The sequence below is a fragment of the Peromyscus leucopus genome, chromosome 8a (genome assembly GCF_004664715.2).
Source record: "Peromyscus leucopus breed LL Stock chromosome 8a, UCI_PerLeu_2.1, whole genome shotgun sequence".
Taxonomy (NCBI): Eukaryota; Metazoa; Chordata; class Mammalia; order Rodentia; family Cricetidae; genus Peromyscus; species Peromyscus leucopus.
Window position 1 is genome coordinate 8705317 of NC_051085.1, and position 16099 is coordinate 8721415.

General features: G+C 42.8%; 1 protein-coding gene across 1 annotated transcript in view; it reads right to left on the reverse strand.

Moving 5' to 3' along the window:
• The window catches only part of Cdk19 (cyclin dependent kinase 19), a 128112-nt gene that overhangs the window by 81553 nt on the left and 30460 nt on the right, over positions 1 to 16099 (reverse strand). Inside the window, exon 2 of the mRNA XM_037200413.1 lies at positions 7913 to 7988. Coding sequence (XP_037056308.1) covers positions 7913 to 7988 — 76 coding nt within the window. The remainder of the gene's footprint in view (positions 1 to 7912; positions 7989 to 16099) is intronic.

The window sequence follows — 16099 nt, forward strand, 5'->3', positions numbered from 1 at the left end:
CATAGTAATGCACTTTTAATCTCAGCACTATGGAGTCAGAGGCACATGGATCTGTTAAGCCTTGGTCTATATGAGTTCTAGGCCAGTCAAGGCTACACAAAGAGACCCTGTCTCAAAGAAAAAAAAACCAAAAACTTCATCTCTATAGCTACCTAAAAATAGGAAAAACAGGTCCCAGCACCACTATCAGCTTGTTCAAGACATGCAAGAGGCATGGCGGAGTCTACACAACCCCAAATCTATTTAAATCCAAAAATCCAAGTTCTTTCCCACCTTACAATGAAACCCAAGGAATCTGTCTTTAATATTGTTTGGGGCTCCCCCCATTTTAATGTCATATTTTGAGAGTCAAGAAGCTGGCAGGTAAAGGCAATTGCCTCCAAGCCTGGCGATCTGAGTTCCATCCCTGAACCCACACAGTGCGGAGAAGAAACCGACACACATAGTACTGCAGGCCGCAGGAGAACGTCACGGAATCCAGCTGCTGTCACAAAAGCTACTGCTTGGAAAAGGACTGCTCCAAAGGTCAAGCCGTGGCTTAAGGAGTCTTGGTGATAGTTTAGTTTTTGTATGTATATATATTAGCTGGTTCCTAAAATGATTTTCTTGTGTGCTTCCAAGAACTCCTAACAGTGTATTTATCTAAATAAAATGCCTATCAAGCATCCAAGGCCATACAAACAACACCTGTCTCCTAGGTCAGGCGGATAGCTTTATTTCTTGTGCAATTTAGGGTGAGACCCTCCTTTCTTATACAACCTTACTAACAGACCCCTAACTTCTTTCCTAACCACTTCTAGGAATGTAGACTGAGCACAAAGGTCCCCTTTTTGATGTACTAACCAGTCATTAGCACTCAGGTGACCTCCTCTTTCACCAATCCCATTTTGGGTTGTAAAAGAAAGCCTGGTGGTCACTGCCTGAGGAAAATTCTTACCTGCCTTTATGACCCCATAGAATTCAAGTCTGGTGACCTTGCTCAACTAGGGGCTTGCTATTGCTTGGGTTTATATCTGGATTCCTGGGAGACTTAGGAGGAATGTGGAGAACTTAGAGACGGAGAACAGAGAGGGACAAGGAGGATTTTGACCAGAGAGAACGTGTGGATGAGATGGAAGATGAGGAAGAGTCAGATGGGGAAGTACTAGCTGGGTAAGAATGAGATGAAAAGGACCTAGATGAGGCAGAATTAAGATGAGAGAATTAAGACAGAACTTAGAGGGAGCAGTAGATAAATATAGAGAGAAATCGGGCAAGAAAGGAGCTAGGCACGAGAACAGAACTGAAGCTGTGTAAATAGGATGTTATGCCAGAGGAATTAAAGCAAGTGGACTATAGAGCTCGGTGTGCTGAGATTCTATTTCCCAAAAATAATCCTCACCGTCAGTAGTTCTCTCTCCTGAGCCCCTGGGATATGTAAAAGGCTGGTCCGCTAATATTATACAAGACTACAGGTTGCCCTCTGACCTCCACACACATGCCATGCATGCCTGCAAGTGTGTACATACAAACAAGCCTCTGTGATCTCTGCACTCCACCTCTGAGATGAAATGGGAGGTGGTCGTGGGAGTCCAGCATGGCCGGCCAGTGTGGAATGCAGTGCAGCAAGGAGAAATAAGGGACTTGACCTCAACAAAGTGGAAGACAAGAACCAACTCCTGAGAGTAGTTGTCTGGCCACCATACGTGCATGTGGGTACCTACCTGCACACACACTCTCCAAATGTTCATCTCATTTAGGTTAACTGAACAAAGTTTACCGATTAGGGGCTGGGGAGATGGATCAGTCAGTGAAGTGCCTGGTGAAGTGCCTCTATGCCAGAGGAGGACCTACTGTCGGCTTACACAACAGGCAAGCAGGCAGCGCACGCCTGTACCCCTTGAGCTAGAGAGGCAGAGATGGGGATCCCTGGGACTTGCTGCTAGCCAGTCTAGCCATATTGGCAAACTCCATATTAAAGAAGAAACTGCACCTCAAAAAACTAAGATGTGGGAGATGAAAGTAGAGGGAACAGATAAGGGAGGAGCTGAGGCTGTGTGTATATGTTCAAAACACACTATGAATTCCCAAAGAATTAATAAAAATGTTATTTAAAAAACAAAACAACAACAACAAAAAAACCCAGGTGGAAACAACTAGGAAAGATATTTGATGGCTACCACTGGCCTCTGTATGCACACATACACACAAGCACTCACATACAGGCATGCACAAATACAAATACACACACACACACACACACACACTACAATTTATATTTTAGTATCTAAGAATACACTTGGCTTGTTTATTTGAGACAAGGTCTCACTATGCATGTGGCTTTGTCTGGCCTAGAACTCCCAATGCAGATGAAGCTAGCCTCAAACTCAGAGATCCCAGGCAGTGGTGGCGCACACCTATGATAACAGCCCTCGGGAGGCAGAGGCAAGCAGATCTGAGTTCGAGGCCAGCCTGATCTACAGAGTGAGATCCAGGACAGGCACCAAAGCTACACAGAGAAACCCTGTCTCGAAAAACCCAGGAAAAAGAAGAAAGCATCCAAAGCAGAGATTTTGTTCCAAGTAAATCACATAAAATTCTTTAGTTCTACTCTAAAAGCCATGTCACTTTTTATGAAAAATTATCATAGAACATCCTGTTAAAAAATATCTTCTGAAAAAGCTGTCTGCTTTTAGAGGCTTTTCACAGAAATCTAATCCTTTTACAGGAAGGGTAAAATCCTGAGTTATATATCTAGTTCCACAAATCTATACTTTCACAAAGTTGGACACAGGGTGAGGGAAATCTAGACTCACTGAAACATAAAATGATATAATAAAATAATTCCAACAAGATATTTCTCTACTTTTTTATAGCTAATGCGAACTTTATTTATAAAACTCTTAAAATTCTTGTCTAACGCCATGCACTTTTCCACTTTTAATACATGAAATTTAACCCAATAATGTTAAGTCTGTAGAGATAAATTAGGAAAATTTAAACAGCTGTATTCATGGCTATTTCAAAGCTTTTCTGAGAGTTAATTATCAGCTAATATACATTCTACCAACTCCGTTTCATAACTTTAAAAAACCAAAGGCTTCTCCATCTATACTAAGAGCTGCAAGCATTCCACTGCACTTTACCAACGGCCCTGGCCAGCCAGAGCAGCAGAGCAAACAAGCCGAGACAAGTCAGTCCTTCGCTGGCCGTCTCATTCCCACCGACCCACTGCACGTGAGTACAAGAACGGAAGTGACCGTGCACAGCAGCTATCCGCCCGTTACCTTGGGAACACCGGAGCTGGAATGTGGATGGATGCACACATTTGGAAATAGCAGCCAAGCAGAAGTCAGTGGAGGTAGGACGTCTCAGCACTGCAGGCCAGACCGAGACAGGCAGCAAGCCGACAAGTCAGGGTTGGGGCTGGAATACAGCTCGGTGCTGAGCAGCTGTCTCACTGTAGGAGGCGCCGAGTTCAGTTCTCAGCACCGGGGAAGGGGACGACTTGACCTCTCCGCCTCCGGCACTGATACAAATGAGGCTTCTGTTCCCACCATTTTTGTGTTTGTGTGTGTATGGTCACAGTGTGGGCATCAGTGTCTTCCTTGATTGCACTCTGATTGATTTACTGAGGTAGGGCTCTCACTTGAACCCAGAGCACCTGATTCTTCCTCTGGGGAACCCGTCTCTGCCCCCCCAACACTGAATATACAGGCAGGCCCGCCCAGCTTTTCCTGGATGGTAGGGATGAAGTCAGTCTCCAGACTCGCTCACCAAGCACTCTACCCCAGCCATCATCCCAGTCCTAATCGGAATGTTTATGTGCCTCAGTCCCAACGCCAGTCTTGACATCTTACCCCCTAAACCAAAGTCACCACTTCATGGGTTCTCTGTGAGGTGGAAGGTGATTAAGTCAGAGAGCAAAGCCCTTGTGAATCTGACTTGTTCCCTTCTAAAAGACCCCAGAGAGATACCTTGTAGCCTTTCAACCATAGTAGACAGAAGAAAAAGATGTCAACAACCCATAAACAGGGAACCATACCAGATAGACTGTCAGTGCCCTAATCAATGTTGGACGTTCTCGTCTTCAGAAGTGTCAGAAATAGATGCTTTCATGACGTCTAGTGTCTACTGTTCTATCTGAACAGTCCACAAAGACTAAGGCACCTCTTTAATCTACACTCTTCCGCCTGCTGTCCTGACTAATCCCTTTAGCCTCTCTTTGCTATGCAAACATCTCGATTTTTAAGAGTACTGAGGAGTTCCGTCTTACAATTTGTTATATACCCCACATAACCTAGAATGATCAAGAAACTGTCCAACCCATTGTAGTGGGTAGCCATTCCAGCCTTGATCTGGAAGTTTCAACCCCCACTGAGGCTTCGGTAACTGTCACGCCTACAAGGCGGGACCAAGAGAGGACCCTGAAGACCCGAGATCTGGATGCGCAGGCTCTAATGCCTGGACCCAGGACACTGGAGGTAGACTGAGCAGAGTCCTCCAGAGAACACTGCCGGACTGCGCTACACCTTTCCCAGACTCTGTAAACTAGCCATTCACTTGTAAGTTACCCCACAAAATAAACCTCCCTTTTAACTAAAAAAAAAAAGAAAAAAAAGAAAATGTCATAATCATAATGAAGTACATTATGTATAAATTAACATATGCTGCTGTGGGATGGTCTTTCTGTATGCTGTGAATATGTGCTGCTCTCATTGGTTGATGAATAAAGCTGTTTTGGCCAGTAGCCAGGCAGAATAAGGTTAGGTGGTACAATCAAACTAGAGATGAAGAAGGGCAGAGTTGGGGTAGCTGCCAGCAGCTGCCAAAGAAACAAGATGCCAGAGCACCAGTAAGCCACAGGCCACATGACGGTACATAAATTATTAGAAATGGGGTAACTTAAATGTAAGAGAGCTAGTTAGTAATAAGCCTGAGCTACCAGCCAAACATTTATAATAAAAAAAAAAGAAAAAGAAACTGTCCAACCAACTTTATAATTGAAATTTACATTTACATTTGCATTACTTTAGATTAAAGCACACTCCACAAAATGGTAACAGACTTTTTTTTTTTTGGAGGGGGGGCAATTTTTACAAAGAAAAAGTCTTAAATATATACACAAATAGTAATAAAGATTAAGTGCTGGTATACCAGATGTTTTTACACCATCCTTTTCTATAGCAACTGATATTTTTTATAACGAACATATTTAAATTCTATAACCATGAAGCAAACTAGCGGAATCTGAATCAATGATATTTACTATGTTTCTAAGTAGCAATTATATGATCACACAGGCCACAAAGATAAGATTCTTTACACTTGAACTTTTCTGTCATCTCAACCTAAAATGCTAACATTCACATGCTCCTGGCATGTTCATATCCAAAATTACACCCTGTTATAGCAAATTGTGAAGCTGTAAAGCATTATACAAAGCTATATTTCAGATTTTTCTCTAAGTTCCAAATGGAATAAACAGTGATATGGCACCAGGTGTCAAAGTTCTCACCTTATAATTCCAGCACAGGAGATACTGAGGAAGGAAACTGAGGCAGGAAGTTCAAGGCCAGCCTGGGCTAAATACTAAGTTCAAATCCAGCCTTGGCTACAATGTGAAACACTGTTTCAAAATAACAGTGATGGGCTAGAGAGATGGCTCAGCAGAGCACTAGCTGCTCTTCCAGGGGACCTGAGGTTTGATTTCCAGAATCCACACAGTGGGTCACAATGTATGTAATTCCTGTTTCAGGGGATCTGACAGCCTGTTCTAGCTTCCTTAGACACTAGACAACCACATAGTGCACAGACATCCACACAGGCAAAACACACACACACACACACACACACACACACACTAAAAAAAAATTTTACATAGTGATATGGTGATGTGGCATTGTCCTTTAGTGAGCCTTGAGATGATGATGCATTTTGATTCTTAAACTTCTTGTCTTCCTGCATACAATCCCAAGTTCATGATCCAGCTACAAGTTCTTTTTCTAATACCCAAACCTGCCTTATTCACCATAATTTCAGAATAAGTAAAATGTTCCTTCCTAATTACATCAAAAGTCTTTCAACTATATGCCCTCATATCAACCAGAAAATATCTGGCCAGGCAATGTACGACATATGGGGGGTGGGGGGAGGACAATTCTACTCTTTGATTAATGCTGCTTTCTGTAGTGTCTCCAAGCTACCAGTCCTTGGTCTGATTCCCAACTCCCTTATACGCCAATCTTCTACCAATCGCCCAGCAAAACTAAGCAATAACAGGCGAGGAAACTGGACTTATGACTACCTTACCGCCTGGCCAGACACCCAAGCCTTCCTGCCAGTGTTATGGGGGTTTTTGTTGTGAGTTTTTTTGCACCACACTTTTTTCTTATGACTAAGAGTTGTGGAATGTTTCCAGTGAATAAGGCAGAAACATGGAACTGTGGGTATGTAATATAAGAGTTACATTTAAAACAGACATCTTTGCCAGCATAGTGCTACATACTTTTAATCCCAGCACTTGGGGGTGCAGAAGGAGGAGGAGCTCTGTGAATTCCAGGCAAACCTAGTCTACGTAACAAGTTCCAAGCCAGCCAGAGCTATATAGTAAGACCTGTCTCTGAATGAGAGAGACAGAGAGACCTGGTATTCCACTCTTGGAATCCTTCCTGCTCTCCGTAGTTTTCTCACTTTCCCTTAATAACGCTAATCTACACACACATACCTAATGGATATGAAAAATGTAAACAACTGTTTAAGAATTACTACGCAAACCTTATTTAAATACTTACAATTTAGAGGGAATAGTCTCTAATAAATGTATAAGCACATAAAGCCCATTTAAAAACCTTTATTGAATTAAAATTAGAAACTGTAAAAGCAAGCCTTCAAAACCAGAATTAGATTTTTGCCTGTTTTCTGGTATGAAATAGGTATACTAAAATTACTTATTTCACAGAATGTAAAAGTTAAGTGGATTAATACTTAGAAAATCCTCAGCAGAGTCAGGCAGTGGTGGTGGTGCACGCCTTTAATCCCAGCACTCAGGAGGCAGAGCCAGGTGGATCTCTGTGAGTTCAAGGCCAGCCTGGTCTACAGAGCGAGATCCAGGACAGGCACCAAAACTACACAGAGAAACCCTGTCTTGAAAAACAAAACAAAACAAAACAAAAGAAAAAGAAAAAGAAAACAGAAAATTCTCAGCAGTTATGACCGCCCTGCCTTTATTGCAAGGGTCTATCACAGTAAGACAGGGAAAGGAACCACCCTTCTCTAAAGAATTACCCTAATATAATGGTCTGATTTTTGTGGTAATTAGTAAGATCTATCACATACATTTTAGGAAAAAATTAAGCCACATGAGATTTAATAATATAGCCCCTTCACTGTAAAGAAATATCAGACTTGAGGCTGGCAAGCCGGCCTGGTGGTTCCAAGCACTTACTGCTCTCACAGAGGAACCAGCTTCATACCCCAGCATCTCCATCAGGCAGCTCAAATGCCTGTCACTCTAGTTCAAGGGATCTGACACCCCTTGACCCCTTGGGCATTAGCACACGCATGGTACACATAAACTCATGCATACAAACAAAATCTCTTAAAACTTATTTTTAAAAAGAAATATTAGACAAAATTACAGAAAAATAAACTTTAATAATTATTCACTAAAGCAATTATATGCCATAATTTTAGTTAAATCATCATTTATTCAGTATCTCTAAATTACAAATCTCAAATATCATTAAGAAAATGCTCAAAAATGACTTGTGATTTTAAGTTTACAGATTTTCCCATTTTATATAAAATATCCTAAAATTAAATCTATGAAATTACCATTCATTATACAATTAAGTACTACATTAACACATTAATGCATATTTTATACGAAACATATTAATTTATATGAAAATGTGCCCTCTTATCTACTCACCGCGATCTCTCTACAAGCCGACATGGATATTCCTGTGCCTTCGATTTGCTTCAACGCATATTCCTTTTCATCCTTTCTGCGTGTGAAAAAGAAACAACACAGTTTTCATTTTTCCATATACTACTTCTAGACTTAAAGTTATAATTACAAGAAAAATGGAAATATATTTAGTCTCAATGATATGTAAACATTTTCACTATGCCATGCACTGCTGATTATTTTTGATAATATTTCAACTACAGAAATATGAAATACCAGAAGAAATTCACATTATAATGAACATACCAGACAGCTAAAACATGGAATTCAAAATGAATCAAATAGAATACTAAACACAGCACTAGTTCAAAGAGTAAACAAACATAAATATAAACTCAAACATATTGTAAGATGACTGCCATTCCTGTCTTAATTATCTGAGGTCTACAGAAGCATTCTGTTATAAACCATCACTAACAAGTAACTAACATATATAAACTACCAGACTCACTTAACTGGCCCCAAATTCCAAGTCATCAAGCAAAAGCCTTTTAAGACTTCAAAACTTCACACCAACAACACTTTTTCAAAACACTCCAGAGAAATCCAGTAGTTAAGAGTGGGTTTGAAAACAAGCAAAGGTAGCCAGGTGGTGGTGATGCACCCTTTAATTAGGCCCAGCACTCAGGAAGCAGAGGCAGGAAGATTTCTGTGAGTTCAAGGCCAACCTGGTCTACAGAGTTCCAGGACAGCCAAGGCTACACAGAGAAACTTTTAAAAAGGCTAGGGGGGGAAGGGGTAGGGGTGGGAGTAGGTGCGGGAACACACTAAGCAAAGGAGACAGGATTAGGAATATAGGGAAGTCTAATAGTTATCAGGGATTTTAACAAATACAATATAATGTTTCAATAACCAGGGCAGACAGTCAGATGCGTGGTTATTTTAATAAATAATATCCTCAGAGTACAAACACCAGAACCAGTCACAAGATGGTCCCAGATGACTGCCATAACTGTGGTCTGATTATCTGGTAAATATAAATCACGCCATGGCTTGTTCTAATAACAGGGACATAATGTATGGCCCTCCAATTTTTGTCTTCTGGTTACCAGCCGAGACATCTCACTGGCACCCCTAAGCCTTAGGTTTCATCCTGAGCAACAGAATAAAATGAAAGGGTTAACAGTTCCGCTTACTTCTGAGAAGCGAAGGGAAACTGAAAACAGACAGTGAAAAGGAAAGCCTGTACTCTTCATTTTATGTACAATTGTACTGTTGAAGGTTTGGTTTTCACTATGCACAACTGTATTTAATAATCTTAAAGGAACAAAAATCAAAGTATTTCCACTAAAATATCAACAAGCAGCACTGGTTCTGTACACTTTTCCTATTAGTCATGTACGACTGCATAATGAAATGTCAATCAATGACAAATCACACATATTGGTGATATCCCATAACACAGTGGAGCTGACAACCTCCCATTACACCACAGTAGTGCAGCTCAGCACGGCACAGCACTCAAGGCGAACTCTATGCGAGGTATCTGTCAATATTTAACAGCTAGACCAGCGGTTCTCAACCTGTGGGGTACCAACAGGGATCGCCCCAAGACCATCAGAAAACAGATATTTACATTACCATTCCTAACAGTAGCAAAATTACAGTCATGAAGTAGCAACAAAATAATTTTATGGTTGGGGGTCACCACAACACAAGGAACTATATTAAAGGGTCACATCAGTCAGGCACACACCTTTAATCCCAGCACTCAGGAGGCAGAGGCAGATGGGTCTCTGTGAGTTCCAGGACAGCCAGGCTACACAGAGAAACCCTGTCTCAAAACAAACAAAGAAGTCTTTGGAGGGCAGGAGCTATAGCACAGTGGGAGATCTCTTGACTTCCACTACGATGTCCCAGGTTCAATCCCTGATGCTAACAAAATGAAAAAAGAGGGGAACTGGTAAACTTCAGCTGGACAGTGGTGGCACACACCTTTAATCTCAGCTCCTGGAAGGCAGAGGCAGGCAGATCTGTGTGGATTCAAAGCCAGCCTGGTCTACAGATTGAGTTCCAGGACAGCCAGGGCTACACAGAGAAATCCTGTCTCGAAAAATCAAACTATACATATAGATGATGTGATGGTTTTATTAAAGGCACCAAAGAACCGGCCCATTCATCGTACTTAGCCATTTCTCATTTTTCCATTCTCTAACAGCAGACAAGAGTTTAGACTTTTTTTTCTTTTTTTTTGGTTTTTCGAGACAGGGTTTCTCTCTGTAGCTTTGCACCTTTCCTGGAACTCACTTTGTAAACCAGGCTGGCCTCAAACTCACAGAGATCCACCTGCCTCTGCCTCCCGAGTGCTGGGATTAAAGGCGTGCACCACCACCGCCCCGCTAGACATTATTTATAATGTGCCTTTTAACATATCAATTTAGATCTGGGGATGTAGATCAGTGGAAGTGTGTTGCCTAGCACTAGGGTCAATCGCCACTACATTAAACAAACAAACAAATACAACAGGAGAGAAAATAAAATTATTTTGAATATTTTCTTTTTATATTGATTTCTTTGCATATTATTTTTTAATTCAATTTTTTTTTTCATTTTACATACTAATCACAGTTCTGCTCCCTCCCCTCCTCCTACCACCTTCCCCCACCTTTCATCCACTCCTCAGAGAGGGTAAGGCCTCCCTTGGGGGGAGTCAGCAGAGCCTGGCACATCAAGTTGAGGCAGGACAAAGCCCCTCCCCCTGCATCAAGGGGAACAAGGTATCCCACCATAGGGAATGGGCTCCAAAAAATGGGTGCCAGTTCATGCACCCAGGATAAATTCTGGTCCCACCACCAGAGGTCTCACAAACAGACCAAGCCACACAGCTGTCACCCACATTCAAAGGTCCTAGTTCGGTCCCATGCAGGCTCCCCAGCTGTCAGTCCAGCGTCAGTGAACTCCTACTAGCGCAGGTCAGCTGTCTCTGTGCATTGCTCTATCATGACCTTGACCCCTTTGCTCATATAATCCCTCCTCCCTCTCTTTGACTGGACTCTAGGAGCTCGGCCCAGTGCTTGGCTGTGGATCTGTTTGTCTGTTTCCATCAGTTACTGGATGAAGGCTGTATGATGACAGGGTATTCACCAATCTGATTACCAGGGTAGGCCAGCTCAGACACCCTCTCCACTATTGCCAGAGTCTAAGCTGGGGTCATCCTTGTGGATTCCTGGGAACTTCCCTAGCACCAGGTTTCCCCCGAACCCCATAATGGCTCTCTCTATCAAGATATCTCTTTCATTGCTCTCTCTTCTCTCCATCCCTCCCCCAACTCAACCATCCTGTTCTCTTGAGTTCTCATCTTCCATCCCCTCCCCGCTACCCCACCACCACTCAGTTTACCCAGGGGATCTCATCTATTTCTCCTTCCTAGGTGATCCATGCATTTTCTAATTACCTATGTTGAGTTATAAATGCTTTCCTCCCACCATCAATCTAAGCATTATATTTATTTTTTCCCATTATATGCCAATCAGGATAAATGAGCATCTTTTAATTTATTTACTTTTTTTGAAAAAAAAAAAGGGGGGGGCTTTTCTAGAATCACCTGGGAAGAAGAAACCACAACTGAGAGACTGGCCTATGGGCAAGTCTGTGGGCATTTTCTTGACTAATGACTGCCTGCGGTGGGAGGGCCCGGCCCACTCATGCAGAGCCAGCCCTGGGCAGGTGATTCCGGGTTGTGTAAGAAAGCAGGCCGAGCAAGCCATGGAGAACAAGCCAGTGAGCAGCAGTGCTCTGTGGTCTGCTCTAAGTTCCTGTCCAGACTTCCCTCGGTGACGGAGATGAAACAAACCCTCCCTCCCAAGCTGTTTCTGCAGGAAGCAACTAGGATGCTATGTATTATTAAGAAAGTATATAAACCATACTACTATAAATAAGTATATGCATCAACATGTGTACTGAAAGTAATGCAAAAAATTAAAAGCACATGTTAAGATGCAAGACGTTAAGCTACTAAGTGGTACTGGTGATATAATGGTTTTACAGTAGCATGGAGGGATCCAAAATAATTTGATACTCCAGAAACAACTGCCTACTTAGATAATCTTTAGTATTTTCAACACAATGACCCTGGCATATGGCAGGCTGGTCTCACTGTGTAGTCCTGTCTGGTCTGGGACTCGGTGTTTAGACAGACCAGGCTGACGCTGGACTCTGAGGTCTGCCTGTCTCTGGCTCGGCAGTGTGCACCACCATGCCAGGTTCACAGGAACAACAGAAGAGCTTTTATGATCCTTCTCCTCTTTCTTCCACTGTTTCCTGGGTTTCTGGACCATTCAGAACAACTAAAGAGCACAGGCAGCAGGTGACAGAGCAGCTAAGGCCAGTGCCACCTTCTACCTTGAAGGAAGAACAGCTAGTGCAGGGGGGCCAGAGTGCTTGTGATACTGGACAAATACAATGTACATGCTTCACGTCTAATGGTCATATCAACTACCAGCTATCTACTACTGAACATTTAAAGTTAAGTTATTAATTCCTAAAATTACAAAAGCCTTTTGACAAATATTCACACTCAATCACAACTTACTTTCCACTGACATCTTTCAATTCCCAGTTCTCCTACATGAGGTAATCCAGAAACTCATGGAATTGCAGTTTTATTTTTAATACTGTAAAGAATATTACACAATCTGGATAGGTTATTGTTGCTATGGAAACTATAAGATTTTTGCAGTAAGTCAAAAAGTGCAAAATTAACACATCACATTAATGATTTTTGAATTTCATATCCAGGCTGTCAAAGGAATTTGAAAGCTTGAGAACAGACTAAAGCACAGAAATAAGGAACAAACCTAGTAATTATTTCACTTAAAAAGTTTAATATAACTTTTATATGCTAAATTAATAAGACCCTAAAAAACCTTTAATTTGAAGATTTGAAGTTTTAAAATTGAGAGGGAATGAAATATGTGTGTGTGTATGTGTGTGTGTGTCTCTCTCTGTGTGTGTATGTGTGTGTGTGTGTATATATATATCTTTTTATGCTGTCACGTGATGAATGGTGAAGAGCCACCTCTGAGATTCAGCATAAGAAATGGCAAGGTCTCAGGGGGAACAAGACTCTTTGACAAGAGTCAAAACTGTAGCATGAAGACCACAGGCACCAGACTTGGTATACATCTTTAATCACAGCACTCAGGAGGCAGAGACAGGTAGATCTCTTGAGTTCGAGGCCAGCCTGTGCTACAGAGTGAGTTCCAGAACAGCCAGGATTATGCAGAACTCCTGTCTCAAAAAAAAAAAAAAAAAAAAGATTAATGTGGGGGCTGTCGAGATGGCTTAGTGATTAAGGCCCTTGCTGCCAAAATCCCCAGGATCCACATAACAGAAGGAGAGGGCACAAGCTGTCTACCTTCCACACATGCGCACATACCCACCACAAACAAATGTAAAAGAGGAAGTTTTAAAAGACCAAGAATGTGATTATTAGCACACTGTCCACACAGAGTTCAGTTTAGGCACCCAAGGCAGGGAAGCCCATGCTGTTGTCTGTTTAATGTGTTGTCTGTATGAGTGCGTGTGTACATGCCTGTACAGGTTCAGGAAGAGACTTGCCTCAAAGAAATGGGCAGAAGATGACACAGCAGGGCATCTGACACCCTCTTCTGGCCTCCATATGCACAATGTACTCATACACACATGTGTGCACGCACGCACGCGTGAGCACACACACACACACACACACACACATTCACACAAGTCCTTTAAAATTTTTGCATCTTTACACCAACTAACTACTAAGTTCCTATTTTGACCTTCAACACTATGCCCAACTCTAGAGAACAAAACTGAAACACTGACTACCTGGATATCACAGTCTATCTTACACAAGACATCCTTAATAAGAGGGAACTACAAACAAGAAACCCCTGTGCTCCTCGCCCTCAGGATATACACAAGGAAGGCCCAGACAGAATTCGAGGGACACTTTGAGCTTAAGGAAGGTAACTCCTTGAGTCATTCTCTAAAGGAGAATTTCCCAAAGCGGAGAAGAGGATGCCAGGGAATGCAGACAGACATACGGTATGAAAACAATCCATGTGCAGAAAGCAGCTAGTGTTCGAGTCTACCTACAGAGCCAGGTGTGCGGTGACGGCAAAGAATGAGGCTGGAAAAGCGTCTATGCAGATGAGGACAGTCTGGCCTTCTACGAGCAGAGAAGACAGCGTCAGATTACTGCTAGAACGTTCACTGTGACGGCCACAGAGGTAAAACAGTGGCAGAGCAACACTCGGCAGGCTGCAAAGCATCCGGGTCAGAAAAGACGAAGGAGTACACGGGAAGAAATGATGGCTTCAAAGACATTTCTGAGCTGGGCATGGTGGCTCACACCTTCAATTCCAGCACCGAAGAGGCAAAGGCAGGTGGATTTCTGTGGGTTCAAGGCCAGCCTGGTCTCCATGGAGAGTTCTTGTCTGATTGTGGGAGCATAACAGCAGCCACCAGGGAACCCGACACACCCTAAATCGAGACCCGGAGATAAACTCTCACTTGAATGCAATGAAAATTACACAGAAAAGTTTATGGCGTTGGCTGCTGGTCAACTTGACACAAGCTAGAGTCATCTGAGGAGCGGGAGCCTCGGCTGAGAAAACGCCTCCACCACAGCGGTCTGCAGGCAAGCCTGTGGGGCATGTTCTTAATGAGTGATTGATGGGGGCGGGCCCAGCCCACTGTGGGTGGGGCCAGCCCTGGGCAGGTGGTCCTGAGTTTCATTAGAAAGCAAGTGAGCAAGCCATGGAGAGCAAATCAAAACACATCCTTCCTCCACAGTCTCGACTGCAGTTTCTGCTCAAGTCCCTGCCCTGGCTCCGCGATGATGGACTGTGACTGTAAGATGAAATGAACACTTTCTTCTCCAAGTCGCTCTGGTCAGGGCTTTACCACAGCGACAGGAAACAAAGGAGGACATTTATGCTCTAGAGAGGACTGAGGAGACTGGAGCAGGTACAACCTTCTGCAGGGAAACAGCTGAAAAACAAGATCTCCCACCCTAGACACGACCAGACCAACATCTAACAGCAGCTCTGACGTCACGTCCTTCTACTCCCCAGTGCAGTGTTTCTTCACAGCACGGAGGTGAGTGTGAGACTCGGGAATCAGCACCTGTGAGGCATTTTGGAGGGCTGGCAGTCCCAAATGCATACACAGGAAGATTACTAAAAAGACAGGGGAAGGGTGAGACTGAGGTGAGTCTAAGAGGGGAGAGTGGACAGTTTGGCTCTGGCTTTTTGAGACAGTCTTGCTGTGCAGCACAGGCTGCCCTCAAACTCAACTATGAAGCCCAGGCTGGTCGACGCCAGCCTTTCCAATTGCTGGGATTATAAACATCACTACCGCACATGCTAAGCCTGAGGCTGGACTGAAGAGAGAAGATTAAGAAGACAGGACTGACAAGAAAACTGAGATCAGATTAGAACTGAAGCTTGATAAACTTGAGCTGGAGGATGTGGCACTACTGTACTATACTGTAAGGAGGTCAGTTTTGTAGGACTAAGATAGAACTTGTATCCAAAAAGGAGAGAAAGCCACGAGAACAGAGATAAACAGAACTGTTTCTGAAGACACACTCGCCTCTGACATCCCTGAGAAAACAAGTTCTATATAGAGATTCATCCTTTAAGCTTGTTTTTCCAAATCTTAAGAGAATTCACATGATACAACTATCAAAAGTAGAGAACCAAGACTGGTATACTGTTATCTTTTATAAGTAGGTGTTACTGATAAGACATTCATTCTTCAAACTCTATGACAAGTGAATCTAGCCAATATTTTTTTTTCCTCCAAGATGCTGGAATACATCAATCTATGTCCTTCCCTTTAGTATGTGACAATTTGATTTTGCAGGCTACAGAGTTTTAATATCACCATGGTAATTGGGATATTAAATGTAATTGTCCCCCATAAGCTCATAGGGACTGACATCATTGGGAAGTTTGGCCTTGTTTGGAGTAGGTGTAGTCTTCTTGGAGGAAGTGTGTCACTGTGGAGGCAGGCTTTGAGGGCTCATATATGCTCAAGCCACACCCACTGAGACAGTTTACTTCCTGGTGCCTTTGGATCAAGATGTAAGAACTCTCAGCTCCTTCTCCAGCACCATGTCTGCCTGCACGCTGCCTTGCTTCCCACCATGACAATAATGGA